General features: G+C 33.8%; 3 protein-coding genes across 3 annotated transcripts in view; 2 read left to right on the forward strand and 1 right to left on the reverse strand.

Annotated features, from left to right (window-relative positions):
- LOC106709879 (flotillin-2) overlaps positions 1 to 27,282 on the reverse strand; it is a 179,334-nt gene that overhangs the window by 77,702 nt on the left and 74,350 nt on the right. The gene's annotated exons all lie outside the window — the stretch shown is intronic.
- LOC106709880 lies at positions 15,099 to 24,781 on the forward strand. Its single transcript, XM_014501786.2, has 3 exons — positions 15,099 to 15,284; positions 23,921 to 24,295; positions 24,527 to 24,781. Exons 2-3 carry the CDS (start codon positions 23,963 to 23,965, stop codon positions 24,707 to 24,709), a joined length of 516 nt encoding a protein of 171 aa, XP_014357272.2. The 5' UTR covers positions 15,099 to 15,284; positions 23,921 to 23,962; the 3' UTR covers positions 24,710 to 24,781.
- On the forward strand, positions 24,688 to 27,097 carry LOC106709877 (glucose dehydrogenase [FAD, quinone]). The gene is made up of 2 exons (XM_014501780.2): positions 24,688 to 24,910; positions 25,325 to 27,097. The coding sequence occupies exons 1-2, from the start codon at positions 24,770 to 24,772 to the stop codon at positions 27,032 to 27,034; spliced, it is 1,851 nt and encodes a 616-aa protein (XP_014357266.2). The 5' UTR covers positions 24,688 to 24,769; the 3' UTR covers positions 27,035 to 27,097.

A 27,282-nucleotide genomic window follows, 5' to 3' on the forward strand; every position in this document is an offset into this window, starting at 1 on the left:
CCGTGTAGATCTAAAAATATTGTAAAATGTTTTCAATCAATTCGTAAACTTCGCTACGCACCTCAAGAAAGCAATTTGATGTCAAACATAATGTTGTATACCGCCAGAAAATACGTATAACAAAAAGATCGTTTTACAATAAAAGTTAGTGAGGTAACAAATATATCATTACCTAGTTTTGACAATACAACTTTACCCCTATAATAAAATAATAAAAGCCAACATTGATACAACTGTTTATGCTACAATATGACACAATTAAATTGACATACAAACAAACCAACATACATTAGACTAATCATAAAATTTGAGTGTCTACAATACAGAGAAAAAATCGTATTTCATACACTAGATGTTGCGTTGCAGATAACGAAAAACCTTTTTTTTTAATTCCTCATCAGTTTGTAAGTCTATCCGCGTTTGTTCCGGTTAATGTCCGGAACAGTTGGACCGATTTTGACGGGACTTTGACGGTAAGGTAGCTGATACACGCGGGTACTTCGAATTACACAGTGTCTTCCCAAAGGCATGGTAAAAAAAAGGTACGCCGTAAAAATCTCGCCCAGTTCACTGGTAGTGAAAAGACTTACCATATTTAAACACAGTTGGCATGGAATCAATGCATTTATGTCATCAAAGGCAAACATAACTTAAACAAGCGAGACACGTAAATGTGGAAAGTGAGAGGAAAAGTACGGGGAAGTAGTTTTCATTTTACTGCCAGGATAATCAGTAACAATGTTAGGTAACACAGGTAACATTCGCATTTATAATATTAGTAAGATTGATGAACATTGCTGCTCTTTTTGAATAAATATTTACCTTTTAAATCCCAGAAAAAGGTTAACCTTTTTCTGGGATTTAAAAGGTAAATATTATAGGGAAAAATAGTGTTACTTCTTTAAAGAAGTAACACTATTTTTCCCTATGAATCCTAGTTATTTGTTGCGATGGATTTCATAGTCTGAAAAGTTAGAAAAATGTGAAACAAAAGCATGCAAAGCCATATTTAGTTATAAACTCAATACCATGACTTATACAAATCAACCATTAACCAAGTTATTAAACGTAACCATAAAGTTAAAAAAAAAACCTTTCAACATACAACTGATGTAACCGGAAAATGCATCCTCACTCGAGAACAATATCTGGCACATTTGCGCAGTCATCGTTATATTATAAACTGACCTTATGACTTGCGTAACGTCGTGTATTTAGGCCCGACTCGTTTCGTATGGTACGACCACTTACACTACAGCAATAAACCATTCTACGTAATGTTTTTCAAATGCGTTCCACTTTCATAATTTTTGTGACACTATTCAATAATTTTGGATTGAATTTTACAAATAAAATTTTGTACAAAAGCAGCTTTTTATATAAGATACTAGCTTTTACCCGCGACTCCGTCCGCGCGGAATAAAAAAAAATAGAAAACGGGGTGAAAATTATCCTATGTCCGTTTCCTGGTTCTAAGCTACCTGCCCACCAATTTTCAGTCAAATCGATTCAGCCGTTCTTGAGTTATAAATAGTGTAACTAACACGACTTTCTTTTATATATATAGATGTAGTACATAAATAAGCTAATATTCGATAAATATATTTTAGCTTTACTTTCAGGATTAATAGTTAACTGTAACAGCCGCGCGCAAAAAATTTTGCCGACAACTTGTCCTTCCCCTTACACCCACCGCTACCGTAAGTCATGAAGGAATCGCCAAAGCTTCTACGCACCAGTAATAAATATAGTGAAAACATTATTTTGAAGAGCATGACATGGTTTAAAAACAGTCAGTTGCAGTTGGGATTATTGTTTTTTAGTAGTTCTTAAGTCTACAGTCACTGTGGTCAATTCATAATGTGAAGTACTCTATGTGAGTAGAATAAAGGAATTGTTAAGCCTAACAAACGACTTGACCAGAATGTTATTTCCTGGGCAGTTGCATCGCGGAAGTAGGTAACTATGCTTTATACTGATGCGAACAGTTTTATAATAAAAATTAAATGTTAAGATGACAAGACAGAACTAATGATCATACAAATAATGTGGAACAGAGGGGCGATGTAGCACAGTAAATCCCGTATTTCAAAACTTAGAGCTAATATTGTCTGTGGTGCTATGTATAGTGAAAAAAGGACAACATTCTGGCCAAGGAATGACAGAAAAGCCGTTACGTTTTAATATTTAATGTTCCAATCTTTCGTGTTTGTTCATACAGCAGTTCATTTACCGTCACTAAACCGCCTGCTTGACTTTATTTGAGTGGTCACTAACGGTAACATCGTGTGGATTAACTGCCACAATCAGAGAAGTAAAAGTGTACCTTAGTGTTTAGAGAAATTTATACTTAGGGTATCCTATTATGAATCAGTTAATATAATATGTACCGTACCGTGACTGCCTAGACAATGTCTACAAACACAATCTCTAAACATGCAATGGAAACACGTCTACGCAAAACACTATCTTAGTCGTTATCAAATAGTTTCTAAACATAACCGGCCGCTACAGTATACTTGAAGAAATCAGTGTCACGTAACAGAAGTAAATCCCACTTGTCAACGCGATTGTACAACATATATAAACGAGGACGTTTATTAACTACCCAAATAAAAAAAAATCGATAAAGTATTTGACGGTCACAATTTAATTAGATCAAATACTTGTCATAGCAACATAAGTACTAAATTATAACTCTTATGGTGATAGTTTGCTGTACGATTCGATCCTATGTGGGAAGCGAATTTAATTCCTTCACTGTAAGAAGTACAGTCGAATACAATGTAAAACACACGCGCGATAGTCGCGTGTTTGTCAGTTTATTTTTAATTTAGGTACATACTTTTTATGCAGTTCTGTTTTGACTGATATATACCTATAGTTAATATAAACTGCATTTATATTTAGAAAATAAAGTTTTTTTACAGCATATTACCTAACCATAAACATTTAATTTTACACATTTTACAATAACATAATTATCCGACTGAAAAGAAGGTAATATTTTAGCAATGTTTATTTGTAATGCACTTTCTAGGCGAAAAAAAACTGCCTCAGAATCAAATGTATGAGTAGGTCGTGTGATACGATGAAATTTTAATTTTATTCTTGTGTAAAAAGTTATTTCAAGAATAAGAAAAAACCCACATTGTTTATGACATCTGTTTTCTAAATCTTTATGGCATTCTCTATTGCAGGAGTTCCTCAATAAATCTAAGTTACATGCAAATACGAAGGCAATCATTACGTCATCAAATACGTCATAAAACTATATAATAAAATATCATGATGTTATAAATTTAATTACTAATCTGATATCATCATTACAGGGAAGTAATCAACGCACTGAAAGTATTACTACCAGAAGTAGCTTCTGTAAGTACTAGAGTGCAATACACAATGAAGTGCTTTACTGTTTATATTTGTTTTTACTTTCACTGATATGACGGTTCTTGTATATGTTGGCGCTGTCAATACCCATAACGAACACCGAGCACTGGTAGGGCGGCCATCTTGACAAATCTGTCAGTTCGGTTTGAATCGTGATAAGGTGCGCACGCAACCACGTGCTCGGTGGAGGTTACTATACTTAAATCCAATTCTATCTTAACAATCCTAAATTACTTTAGTAATGACATTAATTGTATCATCGATAGTTATAATTGTGATAATTGTTACAACAGTTATTTTATTGGAATACCCGCAAATCCACGCCCGTTAGAAGATGTCTGATAACCCTGATGACAGTCGAAAGACTTCATATACATTGTTACTCTTGGTTTTTCCTGCAGTGACACTTACAAAACATGTTGACATCCCTTATATTATCATCGACAAAAGAGAGACAACAATATGAGTCAAAAAAGTCACGACAGTCGAAATCTACTATCAAATTGTTTATATCGGTATTACATCTTATGACTTCATCGCTTAATTTAACCCTTTAGATGATAAAGGTTTAAGTTAAGCTACTAAAGAATGGCTAATTGTGTGAAAGAGGATATGCGTAAGAAGGGGGTAAATTCAGATATGACGGCTGATAGAGATGTATGGAGGAGTAGTACATACTGTGCCGACCCTCCATAGGGATAAGGGCAGGTTGATGATGATGATGATGACTAAAGAATGGCTAAGATGATAGATTGTCAATACTTTACTAATAACAAACAAAACTTCTTCAAAGCAAACAAATTTCAAAAATGCATCAAAAAGTGACGTATTCTTGTGTCTACATTTGGAGTCGGCATCTTTGTCTGCATTTCTTACCTGAAACAAAACAATATTAAAAATAAATAAATGATAATATTTTTAATTCAATTATTGAATAGCCTTTCCGCTTGCATTCAAGAGCTTATTAAATGTATCTATATATATAAAAGAAAGTCGTGTTAGTTACACTATTTATAACTCAAGATCGGTCGAACTGATTTAGCTGAAAATTAATGGGGAGGTAGCTTAGAACTAGGAGACAGACATAGGAACTTTTTTATCTTGTGTGCATTTTTTTTATTCCGCGCGGACGGAATCGCGGATAAAAGCTAGTTTATAATATTAGTAAGATTAACATTAAAGTATTATACAATCGGTACAGTTTGATTTAAAGTACCTATTTGATACGGTCAAATAAAAAAATAGCACTTACAATAAAGCGCAGACAACGTTTGTAACAGCTGAATTATTTAATAGATATTATAATATTCTATTTTGTCTGCAATGACTTCGCAAATAAGTTTTATAATGCTGAATATAAGAAGTATTACATAAGATTTTGTAGACGACATTTATCGACTTATAAATTTAGTTAAGTTTCATAGGGAAACTATGAAGGCCCTCCAACATATACTTAAGTTAATCAAAGTTAAAATCGCTACTTATCGGACGTGAAATGTTCAAACAGTGTTGGTATGGCTATATTTATATTGACACTAGCTGTCGCCCGCGACTCCGTCCGTGCGAAATTAAAAAAAACGCCTATGTGTACATCTGTGCCAAATTTCGTTAAGATCCATTGAGCCGTCCTGGAGATACCTTCAAACAAACATCCAGCTATCCATCCATCCATCTAAAGTTTGGCATTTATAATATTAGGAAGAAGTAATATAGATAGTTCATAAATTAATCGATCTATGATTTTTTAAATTTTATCATGTGCAAAAATTACACTCCAAATCTGCCAAAGAAAGATATGATCTATCATAACGTAAAAAGGGTGATAATTGAATAATTAATAAATTGAAATTCAACAGACGTTAGTTACAAGCGTGAAGAGATATTGCGGGATCATTCGCACGCAACTTCATTACAGACATGTCACATCCAAATTGTAGACTCGGCAAATTGCATATTTATCCAACGAATTTAAACACTACTAGTTACACTATCATTGTCCGCCAGTCTGCGATTTTATATTGCTTCAAGTGCTACCTTTCCCACTTCACTGCCACGACATTTACTTAACCACATTTTTAATCCCTTTTATTCACATTGACTAGAGACGTTAGAGACTACAAAATACAAGTATTACTAAAATTGAATTGTACAAAGTGTCAATATAATATGGAAATGTGTGAATACTTTACTTGGATATGCAATTTGCTGTGCCTTTACGATTTGTCGGACAAATAACAAATGGGCGAAGTATAAAATTTGCCGGTAACAGATACATATCTGGACGTTTGTGTATCAAGATCAGTTGCGAGGCAATTACGACACTTTCTATTGCACTCCTGATGCCTATTCCGAACAGGAAAAGTGCAACATTATCCAATAGCAATAAACAACGCTGCCAACAAACTGCCTAATGATTAATACACTTTCTAAATTGTACAATCTGCCGCTCAATATTCGATCCTTAAGATCAATCCGAAAATCATTTTAAGATATAAAATGGAATACGAATCACACGACACATCACTCGTCAAATTCTATCAAACAGTTTCGGCACTACGAGATGACATCGAAACACATACATAACTGCAAAAAATTACTTTAGGATAAATTTAAAATTGCGACACGAGAAATACCATCTTCTCCAACTCATTATGTTGGGCAAAATCGCTGGAAAGAGTCGCGTTGGACGTAGGAAGAAGTCTTAGCTGAGGAACATCAGGGAGTGGACCAACATTGCCGGCGTTGAAGACCTGTTTGGCTTGGCACAAGATAGGAAGAAATTCTCTAAGCTGACGGCCAACCTCCAATAGTGGAGAGGCACAAGAAGAAGAAGAAGAAATTTAAAAACTGACAAGATTTTGCCATTACAGAGGAATTAACAGAGTCAGGAGTAGGGACAGAAAATAGTCTGAGGAATAGACACATATTATCAATTCGCTTCATTCATCCATTTACATCGTTGTAAAGTCTTAACAACCAGAAAAATACGACACAATATAAAGATACTGGTCAATGCATGACATTCAAAATACACATGACACGGAAATCTAGAACATTGACAATGCAAGGAAAATTGTAATGCGCAAGTTGGTGGTAGGAGCGTCGAGCGCACGCAGCATTGTGCGCTTGCGCAGTGTTCGCGAGCACGGCGCACACGCTGTCGCTTTCATTGGTGAAAATTAGTGTCAACTTCGCGCAGTCTCCGATATCTTGTTGTACTGGATTTCTTGAGAACTTTTTAAAAATGTAAGTAAATAATCACTTAAATACGAAATAGAAACTTTTATTATATAAAAATAGTATTGTGAAATATTTTTTTTGTGATAATGGATTTTCAAAAGGCCACTAAATTGTTGTTAGTTCGGAAAAGAAATTAAAGATTTTTGTATTAGGAATTATCACAATATATAATACTATATAGACATCATTATTCTAATCAGTGGCTTATCTTAGTGATCACTGAACTGTGTTACAATTTAATTCATGACAAGTTGTGTCGACCAAAGCCCATCTGTGTTCGTGGTTTTGTTTCAAAGGGTTAAGAAATTGAATTAAAATTATCCTATAGTAAGTTGTGTTCAATCCAAATTGTGAAGCATTCCAAAATCTAAATACATAGTTTTTTTTTGCGTTAAAACATATGCAGTGGTATAAATAAATTAAACACTATATATTAATAATTAAACAATTACTAATTTCCGTTTTGCATCAGTTGAGTAATTAACATTTCGTTCTTTATATAACAAAATGATCTAATTTAATTTGCATAAAATTTTAAATAATACAAAAATGTGAAGAAATAATTAGAAATGACATACAAAAACTTATATGTATTTCGAATCGATACACTGTTTTAATTAGTTTTTTGTTAGACAATCGTGAATCTTTATGTATTTAAAAATATGCTATTAATTTGACTAAATATCTGTTAACCTTCTTCTCGCTTATTATTTTTATATATTTTGCAACATCCCGCCAATTACTGACAAAAATTGTAACTCTGCACAATTATTACGTTAAATTATCAGCAAAAATATTTTACTTATATTGTCTGTATATTTTTGTAATAATATAATTGATATAAATAAAATTTTGGAAAATGTCCCAATTTTTACGATATTGAAAAATAATTATGAATTCGACTTGGATAAAATTGAAATAAAAAAATTGAAAAATATATCTCGTCGTTGTCAAAGACAACAATAAGAGTAACAATAATATGTAATTTTATGGTGTCAAAGTGAAATTACTAGAAATTATTTGAAATGAACATTTGTATATTATAAATACAAAAAAATAATTAATAGGCCTAAAACACACACAATAATTTCAACACGATACATAATGTAACATTAATTTCAGAATAGAAATTATTCAAAAACAGTTACAAGAAATCAAACATTATTCATAATGTTACATAATATGTTTCTATCTAGTCTAATCCAAACGAAATACGCACGTTTATTCGGAAAACTAAACGCAATGCGCACGCATTTTATTACGGCCAAGTTTGCGAAACGATGACCTATTGACAATTGATTTAAAACAAAACATAAATATATTTTACTCGCTTTTATTAAGAATCAAAATAGGGAGAGAGTGAGAGAGAGATTCTTGCTAAAATCATTTTGTTCAGAAAGCCAAGCAGGAATATTTGTGACACGCGCCTTCGTAACATCAACAAAATATGTCAAAATTGGTATGAGATTTGATAGTATACTTTACGCCCCCGGTAATGTCGCTGTAAAATGTTAACACACATTTTGTCGATGACATTACGATAAACTTTATTAAAAATATTCGTGCTAGGCCTTTTGAATTTCTATAAATTCGCTGTTTCTTTTATAATTTCATTCAAAAATATACTACCACGGCAAAAAATTATGTTAAAATTATGATGGCGTGTTCTAAGGAGGGAGCGTCGGTGGCTCAGGGGTTAAGCACTTGACTTGCAATCTGCAGGTCCTGGGTTCGAATCCCGCCATGTGTTTTTCGATTCTCGATTTACATATGTACATTTATCCGACGTTCATACAGTGAAGGAAAACATCGTGAAGCAACCTGCACATATCTGAGAAGAAATTCAAAGATATGTGTGAAGTCAACCCGCACTGGGTCAGCGTGGTTAACTATGGCCTAGTCACCCCAAACTTGGGGTAGGCTCCGAGCCCCTCAGTGGGGACGTATAGTGAGCTGATGATGTTCTAAGGATGCCAAAGAAGGTTAATTATATGCGGCAAGAAAGTCATAACTTTAATAAAGTTATTTATCAGTTTTAATAGAAGGAAGATGCGTACTTTGGAAGGCATTGGGAAAGGCCTATGCCCAACAGTGGGCAGATAAAGATTGAAATGATGACGATAGTTAGTTTTAATAGAACATTATGTTTATATATTATTTTGACTGGTATTGCAACACATGCCGGCTTCTACTAATATACTTAGTAATTTCCATACTTACTTAGGAATTCATAAACACTTTATTATATAATAATAATAATAAAATGCAATTGATAATAAATATTTCCTTTATCCGCGTATACCAGACCAGTATTGTTAAGTTGCACAAACGCACAATGGATGCGACGCAATAAAACTGCAGTTTTGTTTATGTAATATTTTTATGTTGAACAATCGCTGCAAATTGCTTATGCAGGATTACTTCGGTCGATTCAACAATACGAAGTCTTTAGTACTTCCTATAACCTGGTGTGGTTAAATTTTAGAGAAATATACGGCTAATTTAATGAGAAGGTAAAGATAAATAAAGATTTCTATTTAGATTTCTTTTTTTTTTACATCTCACTTATTTATATTATAAATGCTAATGTTTGGATGGATGGATAGATGTTTGTTTGACGGTATCTCCGGAACGGCTCAACGGATCTTGATGAAATTTGGCATAGATGTAGAGCATAGTCTTGAAGAACACATAGGCTACTAATAAAGTTTTTTTTTTAATTCCGCGCGAAAGGATTTGCGGGCGACAGCTGGTGTCTAAATAAAATAAAAATCAATGTTTGTACGTTTGACGCCTGTGCATGTATTCCTAAGTGGGCTGATTTCAAAACTTTGTAGGGTGTTCATGTTAATTTTACTTTGGCTTCGCAACCTATACCAGGTTCATCAAAATAAATAAAAGTCGTCCCTCTATCTACCAGACTACAATGCAAAGGGCAACTCCATGACCCGATAGAAAACCGGCATGTTGTAAAACTTCCGCGTTTCACGATGTTTGTGTGGCATACACTATGAAACTATCAAACATGGTTATATCCTGTCACTAAATGTAAATTAAAAATCTTAATTATAATACAACTAGCCGTCGCCCGCGACTCTGTCCGCGCGTAATTAAAAACTTCATAAATAGCCTATGTGTTCTTCTAGACTATGGACTACATATGTGCCAAATTATGTCAAGATCCATTGATCCATCCATCTAAAATGCGAATGTATAGATGGATGGATGTTTGTTTGAAGGTATCTCCGAAACGGCTCAACGGATATTAATGAAATTTGGGACAGATGTAGAACAGAACAGAACAGATAGTCTGGAAGAACACATAGGCTACTTATTACTTTTTTTAATTACGCGGGGGTAAAGTCGCGGGCAACAGCTAGTATTAGCATAAAGTATGAAGTATGATTAGTATATTTGGAGACAATATGATTTTTACAACTTCATCGAGATTCCAATAGATGGCGGTGTATGTTCCAAAATGAAGTGGGAGCGCGTAACTGTTTTATTACATAAATAAGAATCCGATCAATATATCTATTGGAGTTTGCGTGACCATGAGTATTGACGCGGATGCTCTCTCTTCGCAACACTCGAATTAAACATAAACTCTAAAAGTAATAGAAGTATAATTGATACCAAGATAGGAAAAGACTTGACAGTGGTAGATCCCGCAACAACAATATTTGTTGGGTGCACTAATTGGCTGGGTCTACCGGTGCAATACCACGACCACACAGAAGACAGGCGTGAAGTGGAAGCAATTCCGCGTTTCGTCTGTTTCTTGTGGTACCGGAGGCCTAATTTTAGTCCTCTTTCCCTTCCCATCCTTTTTTTAATAAGAAAGCATGGGAAGGGGAAGTGGATTTGGCGGAAGAGGGGACGCATAGGAAGGAGAAATATCCTCTTTCAGTGCGTCCCCTTCTCCGTTAATTAAAGGTAGGCAACGCATCTGCATTTGCGGATGTCTATGGGCAACGGTCGCCTCGCTATTGCGGCGAATCCAGGTGGCCGTTTGCTCGTTTGCCACCTTATGATATAAAAAAAAAGACTATGGATGGATTGTGTGAAAGAAGATATGATATGCGTAAATGTAAATGTTCATGACGGCTGATAGAGATGTATGTTAGCAAAGTACATAAATACTGCAAGGAAAAGGGCGGAAAGATGTTGAGATCACCCGTAAAGATAGACTTGACTCCTCTGTAAGTAGGTGAATAAACTGACAAAAGTATGTTAGTAACAATAATAAGTTTTCACGTTAACAATACTATATTGGTAATTAAAGTAAACTAAAATGTGACTCAAAGTTTACGTTGGTAATATCAGTGAGTTTCAGATCCATCAGTTAATTACAAAGTCTCTCAACCGTTCAGATACTCTTTACAAATAAAGAAAATCGTGTTATAATGCAATTAATTATGTAATGCGTTAAGAAACTCATTCTCTTCCGCACGTATAAATGAGCAAGATTTTCAACGTAAATAATTTCGATATAGTATATATTCAGTTGGTGATTAAAATATGTATGCATGTATCTCAATGCAACTAGGAATTTGAATACAAAATTAAATCAACAAATCAGAGTTTCATTTCATTTCCCTATTTTTGGTTCACTATCGGAATTTTAAATAAATTTCCATAATTTTAATTTTCTTTCAAATATCTGTGTACAGGCATAAAAATTACATCTGCGATTACGTCACGAGTTAATTACTAATATTATAAAAGCGAATGTTTGGATATATGGATGGATTGATATTTGTTAGAAGGTATCTCCAGAATGGCTGCATGGATTTGAATGAAATTTGACATAGATGTAGAAAAGAACAGTAGAGATAGTCTGGAGGAACATATAGGTTACTGATTAAGTTTTTTTTTTCAATTCCGCGCGGACCTAGTTCATTAATAATTTTCATTCGTCAGAAATATAGTTTTTCAATATAAGTATTGCGGTGTGTATATGAAAAGAGACATGAATTACTAAAATATTTTTAAAGGTATAAACAACACTCATAATACAAACTGGCTGCCTGCGACTCCATCTTGCAGAATTAAAAAAAAAAAAAAAGTTTTTGCTCATGTGTTCTTCCAGATATGCTCTACATATATGACAAATTTCATCGAGATCAGTTAAGCTGTTCTCGAGATACCTTCTAAAAACGTACATCCAAACATCCAAACTTTCTTAATTATAATATTAGTAAGATTATACGATAAATCTATTAAAGTCATGGAAGTATAGCCAAAAGTAAGGTAATATGTAGTAAAAAAAATTAAAAAAGTTTTTGACACAGGTGGGCACAGTTAATCGAAAAGTTAACTTCGTTAATCGTTAATACGTTAATTAAAAATTTAACTTCGTTAATCGTTAAAGCGTTAAATTCTAGAAAATTTAACGCAAGTTAAAGTTAATCGTTAACAGTTAACCATACCAAAATTATGCATACTAATTTCACACTTATAGTGGCGACACTTGTTTAAAATATTAATTTGATTATTTTAATTATGAAAATTAATTTTCATTAATAAAAAATTAATTTTTATGAATATAAAAATTAATCTTAATTCTATAAAACATTAGTATTAGAGACAAGTTTGAATGCATTATAGTATATTTCATTACGAGTGCGGAAAGTCTGTCATTGCAAAGAGTTTCGACAAATGTCTACCCGAGCCGAGGCGCAGCCGAAGGTGAGGGTTGACAGTTGGAACAAGTTGTAATGGCAGTTCCGCCCATGTACTAAACAACTATTCTAAATACGGTTGCGAAAAAATGAAGCAATTTAATATTATAATAAAAACACAATAAACTCAACTAACTAAAATGTTTGGAAAATGTCGCCAACCGTAAAAGAATACAAACAGAATTTTTTTTTTGTTTTCTTCACCCACTCTGGGTAGGCAACGGGAACTATGCCAAACAGCGAAGTCTTCGGTAGATTATTTTTATTTATATGAAATGAAAATGAAATTTAATGAGATAAGATAAAACGAAACTAACTTAATTCATTGAATCAAATCATTAACTCTGATATTGTAACAAATTAGGAGCTTCTTTTTAGAAATATTTGCATGAATCATAAAAACTTAATTTTTTTTTGTTTTTGTTTTTTTTTTTATAGACATTATTTTGACAGTTGGGAAAGAGAACGCACGAGTTTGGAAAAGCTAAAGAAAAAGCACGAGTAAAAAAGTGTTTTAATACAGTTGCTCAAAAAGTGGCATGTTGCAGGGGCGAAGAGCGTTCGGAATGTGGGCTATTACAAACTCGTGCTTTTATATACTCGTAATGAAATATACTATTTCGAACCTTCTTTTGATTTTGTCCTGTTGGTCACGTCTTTCACAGACGTTCTGATGCATCACACTTGCACGTGAACCTCACATATCAATTATCAGTTCACCATTCGAGTCGCCGACAGTCTCCTAACATAGCTGAATTTACGAACCTGGCGTGGCGCGTAATTTAAACAAAATGATAGCACGTCTCCAAGTTTCTAATTTAACGATTAACGGACTTTTATTAACGGAAGTTGAGTTTAACGGAAGTTAACAAAAGCGTTAACACTTTTTGAAGTTAACTTAAAAGTTAATCCGTTAAGCAAAATGTTAACTTCGTTAATTAACGATTAACGGATTAACGAGTTAATGCCCAGCTCTGGTTTTTGAATTATTTTCAAAACTAGCTGTCGCCGGCGACTCTGTGTGCGCGGAATTAAAGAAAAAAAGAAATAAATTAGTAGCCTATATGTTCTTCCAGACTATGCTCTACATCTATGCCAAATTTCATCGAGTTCCATGAAGCCGTTCCGGAGATACCTTCGAACAAACATACATTCATACATCTAAACATTCGCATTTATAATATTAGTAAGAAGTAAGATATCTACAGATAAATATTTAAATCTCCGTTAAATACGTTCATGGTAAATTGCCATTAACGAAATATTACGTTATTCGAGACTTGACTTTAGCGAGAACATCGATCTTTCACTGTCGATTTCTCGATTACGCATCCACAAAGTTAAAATAACCATTTATTCGTGAACTTTACTGTTTCAATGAATCTACGAGTTGGTAATCTTTAGTGGGTCATTTTATACTGGTCACTGTTATATTCATTATGATAATGACATTGCCGTGTAACTTGTACGCCTATTTCTGTTCTTGTGTAATATTTATATTCGGTGAAGTATTGGTTTTAAAATGAATTAACACATATTTCATTTATAAATTATTTATAATTTATTATAATATATGAAATGTTTGTACCTTAGAGTCGAACTCTTGTAATAAATCTATACACATTGGAATGCTAGTCGTAGTTGATTTTAGGGTTTTTTCGTGAGAAATTTAACATAGTACACAAAAAGTTGCATTTCAATCTTTTCGAGTTTTGTTTTGCGTTGAATTTTTACATGTGTTACTAGCGCCATCTTGTATTCATTTGCGGCACTAGTAAAAACTTCTTCAACAGATGGAGTTATAACTTTTATTACCAATGGTATAGATGGCACTGAACAACACTTAGTAAAATCGATTAATAAAATAACTTTTGTTGTTTCATCACCACAACCTTATTTACTGTTTGTTATTTATATATTTATTTCTAATTTTAAGATAAATAAGGAAACCTATTAATGATTCTAAGAATAAAAAATAATTTTTAAGTTAAATCTGTTTTGGATGATGCTTTAACATTATTTGTTCTTTGGTTTCTTTATTATTGTTATTTAAATAATTATTATAACTTTTCGGTTAAACTTTTTGACTTACAACTGAAATCCCTTGTTTACAGCAAATTTAGAAGAGAAAAAAAATTTTTTTTTCAGTCATGATCGATTCCAAATTAAGTGAAACTTCGGTGAACCGGTCTGTAATAATTTAATCTTTTAAAAAGAAAAACTTGAGAGGTGTCAAGGGACACCCGGATGGAACGAAGTTCCTTTCAATTAATTAGTGAAGGAACCAATGTTTATTCTATGAATTGTATAACATTTTATTTCTATGAATTTTCGTTATATATTGTCACGTCGTTGCCATGGTGAAGTAGCGCTCATTCGTCTATAGCAAAAAGTGTCGTGACAACTTTTCGTAAGAATTTTTTCCGTCTAGCCCCCTTTCACAACGCGCGATAAGGAACTTCGTTCCAAAAACTTCCTTTTTAATTTAAAACTACGAATTAAAACAACAACTAGTCGTTAAAACAAAGGTTTGTCGATGAGCTTTTTTAAATATATTAATGAAAAATAAAAAAATCACTTCCGATAAAAGTTGAGAAAAAGTGAGGCGTACGTGATACCGCTGCGTCGCAAGCCGGTTCTACAATTCCTCACTCCATCGACAACTAGCCAACACTACGCACGTTCGAAAGTTACTTTCTAGAACAAAACTATTACATTCATTATCAAAAATATATATTATATACTTATATACTTAAAAGTACAATAATTTTTAATTAAAACTTTGTGTGTGTATAAAAACATATATAACAAAACTAGGAAGTATTCTTTTAATTCGGTGAAACGATAGTGACTTGTTGAAAGTGGAATTATCCGTCAACAGTTTGAATTATTTTGAACAAGATATCTGTGAAAAAAAAAACAAGATTTTCAACATTTGATAGAATATAACGGAACAATGGAACTAAGGTAATTTTTATCTGTCTTATTCAGTTATCGTTGGTTTCTGAGTCTAAAATTCTTTATAAAACATATGGTCATTCCTCTCATAATCTTTGACAAAATAAAGATAATTGGTCTCAGAAACCAACGATAAAAGAGTGCTTTTGTGTAAGAAATATACGCTGAGGTAACCATAAAAGGAGTCTAGATATTATACTAAATTTTAAAAGCTCTTATATACAATACAATGTATGCAGAGAGAAGTTAATGAATTTGTTTACAAGCTAACCTTTGCCGTCCCTTACTCATCTTATATTATAAATGCGAAAGTTTAGATGGATAGATGGATGTTTGTCAGGTGGTATCTTCAGAACGGTTCAACGGATCTTGATGAAATTTGGCACAGATGTAGAACATCGTCTGCAAGAACAGATAGGCTACCAAATAAGTTTTATTTAATTCCGCGATGACGGAGCCATAGGTGAAAGCTAGTAGTGTCAAAAAAAAGGAATTTCGTATATCACCACTACTCTAAACACCAATCTAGTTAACAGTTTTACTTTCAACTTGTAAAGTTAATAAATCACACATCATCATCAACCTGCCCTTATCACTATGGAGGGTCGGCACAATATGTACTACTCCTCCATACATCTCTATCAGCCGTCATATCTGAATTTACCCCCTTCTTACGCATATCCTCTTTCACACAATCCATCCATACTTTCTTTGGTCTTCCTCTACTTTTATAGCCATCCACATTCAATCTTATTAAAATAACATAAAAATCATGATTTAAATCAAACATAATTATCGATATAAAATTAGCACATTCAAACATTGACCAACTGCGGTAGAAAGTTCCAGTCAAAAGCAAGGTTTTATATCAAGCAATGTAACTTTGACAAACTATGTTAAGTTAATTTCAAGTTACTTTTTGCTTCATATTCCATATTCTTAAGTGTCATTAAGTTTACAATTCAATAAAATAAAGTAATAATAATAATTTTCAATTAAGTTTATCGATATTTTGTGGCAAAATGTTATATATTTGCGTGGCTGAAAACGAAAAACTAATTTTCAAAAACATTTGTCTGTCTGTAAGCAAGTACGCGTTTGTTACGGATAATCTCTGGGAACGACTGAACCGATTTTGGCGGGAAGGTAGCTGATGCATGCTAATTACTGGCTATTTATTTTTTAAGTTATTAGTTTCGCTTCTCGATTTTTTTTCTCAAATAAAAAAAAAGACAACGTATTATAGCTTTTATTAATTTCACAATATATCGAGGTTGACCAGTTACTTTGACTCCTCTCACAGAAGATACGCAATTAAAAAGAAGGTCATGTCTGTCGGTCGACGTTGCACTTCGCAATGATAGCTCTGCCCTCGATAGCCGTCGACCGAATTCACTGCATTATCTTAATGATACCTGTGCCAAAGCTCTTTGTAAACTGGCACCATTTAGTAATTGTAAAATAATCCAAAACTCATAGACCTTTGGGGGTTACAACTCATGAAATAGATGTGCCGTTTCGTTTTACTTTCATGAAAAAAACTTCAAAATCGCGATAAATTATTTTTCTTTAGTGATCAATTTATAATAAAAAATTACGATACGGTATTCTAAATTAAAGAAATACTAGCTGTCGCCTGCGACTCCATTCGCGAGGAATTAAAAAAAAATAATAAGCAGCTTATGTATTCTCCCAGACTATGTTTTACATCTGTGCCAAATTTCATCAAGATCTATTGGTTCTGGAGATACCTTCAAACAAACATACATCCATCTAAACATTCGCATTTATAATATCAGTAAGATTAATTTGAATAGTAATTAAAGAAACTTACATTCGGAAAACAAAAGTTCTCATAAATCTTCACTAAGGTGAGTACTACAGTTAATGGCTTACCATAAGTAACAAAGTTATTACGATATCGTTTATGTCTTTTGATAACTGGCTTTTTAAAATAACTTGAACGCGTTGAACTCTATTGAAAGGAATTCCGAGTTAATTGTAAATTTAGATAAATTCTCGTTAGCTGTTTACAAATTTTATTTGATTTGATCACATTATTTACAATAAATACAGGTTTATGTGAAAGACAAATAATAAATTTATTAGCAAACTATTACCGATAGTAACAGTCGAGGAATTAATTTTCCTACCCATTTCAGTGGATTTAAGTCGAAACCACTATTAACAGTACAACAGTTTGTTGTACTGTTAATAGTGGGAAGTGAATTAAATTCTTTGACAACAACGATCGTAAAGCAGTATGAATACAAAACACACGTCATAAAATCTTTACACATTTAATTAATAGTCAGAGATGTGACTGAGTACGTTTTATGTGTACACAATTGTATGTCTGTTTGTCTGTGATATGATGAAATACACGGATATAGACAACGTTGTACTCAAAATTACAACAGCGTTATTTACAAGTAACATATTGATGTAATGATTTAAATTAGTTAGCACTTCGTTGTCTGTGTAAAAGTGTTGATAATAGTTTAGAGTTTTATTACTTGCGTCATCTATCTATAGATAAAAGAAAGTCGTGTTAGTTATACTATTTATAACTCAAGATCGGTGGAACTGATTTAGCTAAAAATTGATGGGGAGGTAGCTTAGAACTAGGAGACGGACATAGGAACTTTTTTTTATCTTGTGTGCATTTTTTTATTCCGCGCGGACGGAGTCGCAGGTAAAAGCTAGTAGAAGATATTGTAGTGTCTCTCTGTGATAAAACATTATAACTTTATTATTTAAATAGAAAAGTTTTTCCATCACATAATTTTCTATCATCTTGATTCTGTTAAATAGATTAGGTACTTGTCTTTATAAATCCACATAGTTAGCATTGCTCAAAGATCTATCTGTCTTCATATCCAGATTATTACAGATCTGTCTACATATTCAAAAATCATGTTAATCAATTTAATTTAATAAATTAACTAGTAATATTGCAAAACTGACAAAATTAACTATTGATCCACAACATCTACAAAAAAATCGCCAAAAACAATTGACTGTTTTTCCAATACCTAATAGTCTAATATCAGTTAGATAATATGAATAATGAAATCTTGCAACAACAAAACAACACAAATATTACGAAAGGGACAATTAACACTAAATATATTCCATCAACCGGACTCGCTTGTGTAATCTTGTCACGAGACATCCCTATGCATCACTTCAAATAGAAACCGATAGTGATGTCCATAATTCGGTACATTACACAATACGACGTTTAATATACTAATGCTAGTTTAACACGGGGGCAGAAGTGTAAAGCAGAATAGTAGAATAATGCAGTATTTCTATTATTTGAAGGACCACTAACTCTTTAAACATTACTGTTCCATCTCGGCATGTACTCCGGTGAATTTACACTTGCTTAACATTGCATTACATTATTGTTATCGCACTATTTATCTTTGAAAAAAAAAACAGATATAAATAAGTTCTTATACAGGTGTTACGACAGTTGAAATTCCACGGTCAGTCGTTTTTTGTCAGTACTGCTTTGTGCTACTGCACTATTCTGTCCTCATGTGAACGGAGCATTAGATCCAGCATTTAGCTTTCTCCTATACACCTGTCACCGAATCACGTTCGCATTACCACTTCCTGACTAACGATTATAACCACTGTGACCTTGTCATAAGGCACATTATGACAGTTTGATTTTAGATTGTCCTAGTTGGTCATGTCCTCAATTAAATCAATCGGCCGTAAGCCGTGCCGGTACTCACGCACTCCAAATGGTTGTGATTATTTTATTATTTAACCTTTAACTTGAAATTGAGGTCTTAGTCGCTTTTTTACATGAAGCTTAAAATATAATATAAAAAAACACATTCCACAAACTTGTACTCGGAGTTCACTCAAGTACGAAAAATTGTTAACGCATGGAAAGCACTTAACCTGTTATTTATCAAACCTCCTTGTGATTTAGGACATTATTACTTAAAGTTACTTCATTATACTGAGGTCCTGTTTAACATTGTCCAAGTAAAGTGCCGGATAGCTAACTAGCACATAAATTAACTGACATACAAAACTTCCTGTCAAAATAATTTGCGTTTCACAGCTTATTTAGAGATGGCAAAACGGCAACAACTTTACTTGACAAGTTCCAAGTAGCTTATTCAGGACTTACTTGGACATTGTGAAACAACTCCTTACCTTAGTTTTATTTTCAACTCGGAGTTATATTACGACATAACTATGTTCATTCTATAGTTTATACAAGACTAAAAATTTGACATGAAATAGAAAAAAATTGCATTATTCCGAAGTCGAGGCGAGATTATAAATAATTCATTATTGAAGCGTCCAAATACCGTTCATCGACACACTTACACTTCGTTCTCGATTAAAATCTTACGGACATCGAATAAAATTGTACGAAAAGAAGAAAATAAAAAGGACTCTTTGAATATAGAAACTGCTGTTAGTACCAATACAGTGCCCAATGGCAAAATAGGTGGTTTTTATTATTTTAAAATTGTTATATGTAATTTTCCTTATTGAAAGAAAGTGAGCAAAATGTTATAGAGCATAAAGCTTTGAATTCTAAACATTTTATACTAAGGAATGATCACACATTTCAATTTATGAAAATTCTTTTGTTAAACGCTTAATTATTTATAGCCTGACCAGAAATATAAAACCCTACGCTATATTACGAAAAAAATATAATACTAATAGTCTAATATCTTTATATATATTACAGTCATATATTAAAGAAGCTGATTATATGTAGCTCCCCCAGATCAGGATTTTTAAATTCTTAGTTAGGCTTTACAATAATTTTACCACCATCGCCCTATTAACATTAACATCTATATGGTAGGTCCTTATTATAATCCACCATTGGCCATTTAAGTTCTCGAAATTGAACCACTTTCCATAAAAAGACTTTATCCTTCTGTAAGATGATTAACTTTAAACATTAATGGAAGACAACATTAAGGAAGAAAAAAAATACACTTGAGTGATCCCTTAAGTACAATTAACTTCCAAATAAAGAATCAATAATTCCGAATATGAAAACAATTTCCAATTAAATTTATATACCAAAGTTCATGGCTCAATCACATAAGAGTTCTTTTACAAAAGAGTAAATACAAAAACTTTAAATACGGTAGTTGGTCGTATTTAAATGTCACATATACTCGTATAAAAGACGACCAACATTACATATATTTAATTAATTCGCGCACTGAATACAAACGATGATGTATATAGACATTATATTCTAAATATGTATATATACTAATTTAATACATAATCTTTAATCAAAAAAACATATTCTTTGTTTCTAAAGTAACCAACTTAGTTAAGCATTACTCGAGGACTGCTATATTTGTTGCTATAGTTGAGGAAAACAATTTCCTATCGTTAAAATATCCAACACTGTAATAAAGTCAAAAACTTTTCATAGCGTCTTGGATGTTAAGTGTCTCTCAAATTCATTCTTTGTGTAAAAAAATAACAAAAAGAGTTCATACTCTAAAAAAATATATTTAACTCAGTCTTCGTGTCTACAAATCCACCAACAGTATTAACAGATACGAATTGCGTGATATAAAGTTGCAAAATTAAAGAGCCGTCATCGAGCAACTGAGTTGTGTGCAAACAAGTGACCGGTTATGTTGGTAGAGTTTTTGGAACCGTTTCTCAACACCATTAACCTAGCTATGATATTTCTTTGCGATGTCTAAATGCAAAGATTTAGCATAATTTTTTAATTAATACAAAAATGTATGAATATCTCACAAAAAACTTAAATTCCCAAAAACATGTGAAACTGTCATCTATATCCAGAACCGAAAGGGGATGTTAGTAGATAAATAAAATGTACTTAAACTAGGTCTAGTATCAAGTAATAGAGTAGAGAAAAAGTTACAAGTGTCAAGTACATTTGAGTACAATTAATCGATAATTAGTCTTGGGTCGTCGGTTTCACGGGATTTTCCCGCGTTCTCGGATACGATGTTTTACCACAATACAAAATGCAATGCAATTTATTACAAAGGTCAATAACGTATAATAAATGGCATGACCCTTTTAAAATGCTTTCTTTGGAGTACCTACGACTTAATGAATTTAAAAAAAAAAAACATTTCAAATTATGGCTAAATATTATTACATTACAGTTGCGATTTTCCTTCTTTGGATACTACTGGCATCATTAAGAAAACAAAGAACAATATTTGCAGTATTATAATATAAACCTAATTATCTAGAAAAATCATGAGATCATTTAAAACCAATTATGAGAAATAAAATTGAGAGAAAATTGAGAGTGTCTTTAATAAAAGGTATGAAGCCTCTCACTCTATATTATTACTAAACTTTCGTTCTCAGCATCGTTCATTTATCGTAGGTTTCCAAGACCAAAATCCTAGTTTAAAACATATTGTTATCACTGTTTTTTCAAAGATAATAAAGGGGATGACGATATAATTTATAGAGAGATCTAGTCTCAGAAACCAAACAGTTAGTGCATTTCTAAAAACGTACAAGTTACATCATAACATAAAATTAGTGTACATTAACAACAACTCGCCAATACTTACACAATTCAAGTGAAACTGTATTGTAATGTATGTATGTAGAAACAAAGTCAATATAACCAATTAACAGGAAAGTAAGTACATATACTCTTTTACTTGTGTAACTAGTAAGCAGAACTTTAGTTTTTAGGCACAGAAGAAAAAAAATCTTATGCTACTTTTTTATCGTATAACATAACATAGGTCACAATTTAAGCATTTGAGATTCCTTGATCGGCAGATTTACTTAATTTCATCAAAGCAGAGACTGTATCCGCAAAAAGTCTAATAGACTGAGGAAGGATGTCCAAGTATTTTTTTTACTTAATTCTAGTGATAAAAGCCTAAATAATTTCACCAAGCTCGAATAATTTAAGTTAAACAATTTTGTTTGTTAATAAAGATATTGTTTTTTAATGTTTTCTTGTGTAGGTACAGTAATGTATTGTGAGAAAGCAGACGCATTCGTAACGACTTCGCGGTGCGTTATACAATTAGTTACGCGTTGTGTTCAATGCTTCAATGATTTGCATGATTACTTCTTATACAAGTTAATACTTTACACATGTGCCTTTAATCAGTTGTGTTATAATAATCTATACTAAATGATAAGAAATAAAAAAGCGTTGGTGGCTTAGAGGTTAAGCACTTGTAATCTGCAGGTACTGAGTTCGAATACCGCCATTTACCAATGTATTTTGCCAAAGATGGGTGGTTGCCATGGTAACGGTAATTCTCGACCAATGGCGATGGCTTTCGTTGTCGTTGCCAAAAAAAAACATTGTTCTGAATAACATTCAGGATCTATTGAATCAATTATTTTGATCGTAACTATTTAAAAACCTTTTCTAAAAAGTTTATATTTTTTTCTTTATCTACATGTGTGTAACCTCGTAGGTGGCAACCTAATTTTTGACTGGCAAGTTAAAAATTGCGTATTCTAATGTAATAAAATATTTCTATTTCTAACTAGTAAAGACATTCTAATGCTCTCTATCAGATAAACCTTGAAAATGGGGGCACATTTTAAATACATAAATATCATCATGCAACAAGTTACAGTTACCCAAATGATAGAGCAGACTACAGACGATTTAAATATTCATCTATGTAACAAAGAATTACTTAATTTACTCAACTACTATATTAACACTATTCAAAGGTAAAATACAATCATCGAGATATTTAGAAAAGAAAGTGAAAGTTACAACAGCAAAATTAGCAGACAATTCGCATCATTTTGTCGACCTTTCTCCGATGCAATGTTGTTATAAGTTACCAGAAAGCTCAACAGCTTCATTCAGAGTCTTTTTTTGGTCACTAAGAGAGACTGTAAGCGTACATTTAGTACAAAATCTATAAACAAGACGAACGAAACATAGCTGAATAAATTACATCAAATGTATAAAAAAATAATAACATTTAACTAAAACATATTTTATTCTTTACATAACACAATGTATATTAGAAACATTTACATAAAAGAATTACAGACAAAAGAACTAAACACAGCTGTTTACGTACACATTTCCAATGAATGGATACAACTAATCTGTACCTAATAACGGTAAGCAAGGCCAAGGTCATTGACCGTCACAACGTCTCAAGTACCGCCACTTGCGGATAGATGGCGCTGCTCGGTTTAAATTCATACGATCGTTTGCCCGCCTCTCACTGTACTACACTTGCCTGTACTAAATTGCTCGGTGCCATCAGGAGGGTCTTAACTGACTCGACTGAACAGCGAGTGATGATTAGGGATATGATTCCTTGTGATTCAACTCCGCTCGCATACAAATCAACTATCGCAGATTTGTATGTCGAATTAGCTGACGCTGTTTTTGGCCAACTTTTAATACTGTTAAATAAATATGAATTAATTGATTCATTTACATACTATGTATGTCCAAACAACTAGTACTAAATACAAATAAATGATTATTATGGTACTGAAATGTATTATTTATTATTCCGTTTACATTTATTCTGTTGTGTCGCTTTTATAGCTTTGGTTGGACCTGCGTTTGTGACGTTCCACCCCAAAAAAAAAAAAATCATCAATTAATTTGTTAATTACAATATTTACAGACACAAAACATCGTTAAACGGGTGGATGCCGAGCTCCCTAACATGGGCCAAGAGCAATCCTACGTCGCTCACCGCGGCGCTCAAGTGAGGCGATACGCTGACAAGATAAACGAGCCCGTCCGATCCAAGTCCGACAGCCGATCCAACTGCGACGAATACAAAAGATACAAAGCCAGACGAAGCCCTGACAGCAACAGTAATTCTTCAAACGAAAGCAGCGGGTACAGAAGCGGCTCAAGCGCTTACGACTTCAGATCTGATAGGTCGTCTAAAAGCGAATACTACTGTACGTCCTTGTACAAGAACGATCATTACAAAGACGTTAACAAGGAATTGTATAAGCCAGTCAAAATAACTAAAGAAAAACGCTACAAGGTATTACTTTTTTATTTCAAAATTTTTGTGAATTAAATTTGTAGCCACTGCCTAAATATTTCGATGATATAATATTTACATATGTATACTTGCAATAAGAATGTTATTACAATTATTCAGTTATAAGAAAAAATAGATATAGTTTGTTTAGAACATAACATAAATAAGGACAAAACATTTTTTTTTTTAAAAGGATACTTAACATATCAAAACTATAATTTCTCTTTCTAGGTGCAATTATTTGAGGTCAACGACGAGGAAATAAAAAGTGCTCGCCTAAAAGGCTACCTCACCGACGCAGAGAAAGCTAAACTTAAAGCCGGGCCGACGCCAAAGAAAGCCGGAATACGGAACTACACGCCTAAGATTTTGTCTGAAGACGAGCAGAGATTGAAGATAGAGGGCTGGATTTAGTTGCAGGAGTATAATATAAGTTGTATATAGTTAGTTAGTAGATGAATTTAGAAGGTGAGGATGGAGGCGGCCGGAGCGCTTGCAAGCTTGGCGCCGTCGCCTATCACCGTGCTGGGCCTGATACCACTCCTGGCACTTGGGATCACGTACTTCAGATACCAGCAATACGATCCGGAGTCATACATTACGGACGTCAATGTTGTAAGTATAAACGGTAATTTGTAAATGGAAATTAATCATAGAGATAGATTTTTCATAGGTATGAACGGGATTAGGGACACCAAAGTCATAATGTAATCTTCCCTTAGTCTTGAACTTCTATTCCTTTATGTTAAGGATCTAACTCACATTTTTTAAGCGTAGAATTATGTGCCTGCGCAGGGAATGGACCAATTAGTTTAATGTTAAATAAAATTTGTTGAAAATATTCTGTATTTTTTGACGTTAACTGTATCTTCAAAACTGAGTTGAAAGTTTCAAAAACCGTAATCTCTTAAGCGGTCGTGTACACTTTTTTCTGAGGTAATAGTATAATCACGATGACCTTACAAAGATAGGTATTTTGCGATTTGCACGCTAAAACTTTCGCTTGAGAAATTTTGCTTTTGATTACAGATAATGCCGATTTACGACTTTGTGATAGCGGGCGGCGGATCAGCGGGCGCAGTTGTTGCATCGCGACTGTCAGAGATCGGCAACTGGACCGTGTTGCTGCTCGAGGCCGGACAGGACGAGAGCGAGATTTCCGACATCCCCGCGCTGGCCGGTTACACACAGCTCTCCGACATGGACTGGAAGTTCCAGACGACGCCTTCTAACAACCGCTCCTACTGCCTCGCTATGAACGGCGACCGCTGTAATTGGCCGCGCGGCAAGGTCCTCGGTGGTTGTAGCGTCCTCAACGCCATGGTTTACGTCAGAGGAAACCGTAACGACTACGATTTGTGGGAAGCGCTGGGTAATCCCGGATGGTCTTACGATCAAGTTCTGCCGTATTTCTTAAAATCCGAAGACAATCGAAATCCATATCTCGCCGAAACTCCTTACCATTCGACCGGAGGTTACTTAACGGTTCAGGAAGCTCCGTGGCGTACGCCTTTGTCTATAACTTTTCTCAAAGGTGGTATGGAACTGGGTTACGAATATCGTGATATAAATGGTGCGAAACAAACCGGTTTTATGTTGACCCAAGCAACCATGCGCCGTGGCAGCCGATGTAGCACGGCTAAAGCGTTTCTCCGACCGGTCCGTCAACGAAGTAACCTGCATATCGCTCTAGGAGCGCAAGTAACAAGGATTTTAGTCAATCCCGCTAAGAAGCAAGCATACGGCGTCGAATTCGTTCGAAATGGTGAACGACAGAAGGTGCGTATAAAGAGAGAGGTTATAATGTCCGCTGGCGCTTTAGCCACACCTAAGCTTCTCATGCTGAGCGGCATCGGGCCCGCAGATCATTTGAGAGAGCATGGAATACCGCTGATCGCTAATCTGAAAGTCGGTCATAATTTGCAAGATCACGTCGGACTCGGCGGTTTAACGTTCGTCGTCAATAAGCCGGTGACTTTCAAAAAGGACCGCTTCCAAACGTTTGCAGTCGCAATGAACTACATATTATACGAAAAAGGTCCGATGACTACACAAGGCGTGGAGGGGCTGGCCTTTGTAAATACTAAGTACGCTCCACCGTCAGGCAACTGGCCCGATATTCAGTTTCATTTCGCCCCGAGTTCAGTGAACTCTGATGGCGGTGAACAGATCAGAAAGATTTTGAACTTACGTGACAGGGTTTATAACACTGTATATAAACCTATAGAAAACGCGGAGACTTGGACCATACTACCACTATTATTGCGACCTAAGAGCTCTGGCTGGGTGAAACTTAAGAGTAGAAATCCATTCCATCCACCGTCAATAGAGCCCAATTATTTCGCTTACAAGGAAGATATTCAAGTTCTAACTGAGGGTATAAAGATAGCTTTTGCGCTGTCTAATACGACGGCATTCCAGAAATACGGATCTCGACCTCATAACATTCCGATGCCAGGCTGTGCGCACCTTACTCTTTTTAGCGATGAGTATTGGGAATGTTGTTTGAAACATTTCACTTTTACCATTTACCATCCGACTGGCACTTGTAAGATGGGACCAAAACACGACCGCGATGCGGTAGTTGATCCCAGATTAAGAGTCCACGGTGTTGCCAATTTACGTGTGGTCGACGCCAGTATCATGCCGACTATTATCAGTGGTAACCCTAATGCTCCTGTGATTATGATAGGCGAAAAGGCGTCAGATATGATTAAAGAAGACTGGCTTGTGTTGTGAAAAATCGTGACACATTTGTAAAATTAATGAGTCAAACGTAAAAACTATTTTTCACAGAATACTTGTAAGTTGTTGATTGTAAACAAATTTATTTAAGTATGTAAATATTTAAGTATCTTTTAGTGTGTAATTTCGATTCGAAAATGTATAGTCATTTAGAGTTAACATGACTAGATTTATAGACATTCGCTAGTGATGAATACTTTAATAATAATTAAATTGTTACTCGTCAATTTAAGATTTGTACA

The sequence above is a fragment of the Papilio machaon genome, chromosome 21, assembly GCF_912999745.1.
Source record: "Papilio machaon chromosome 21, ilPapMach1.1, whole genome shotgun sequence".
Classification (NCBI taxonomy): Eukaryota; Metazoa; Arthropoda; class Insecta; order Lepidoptera; family Papilionidae; genus Papilio; species Papilio machaon.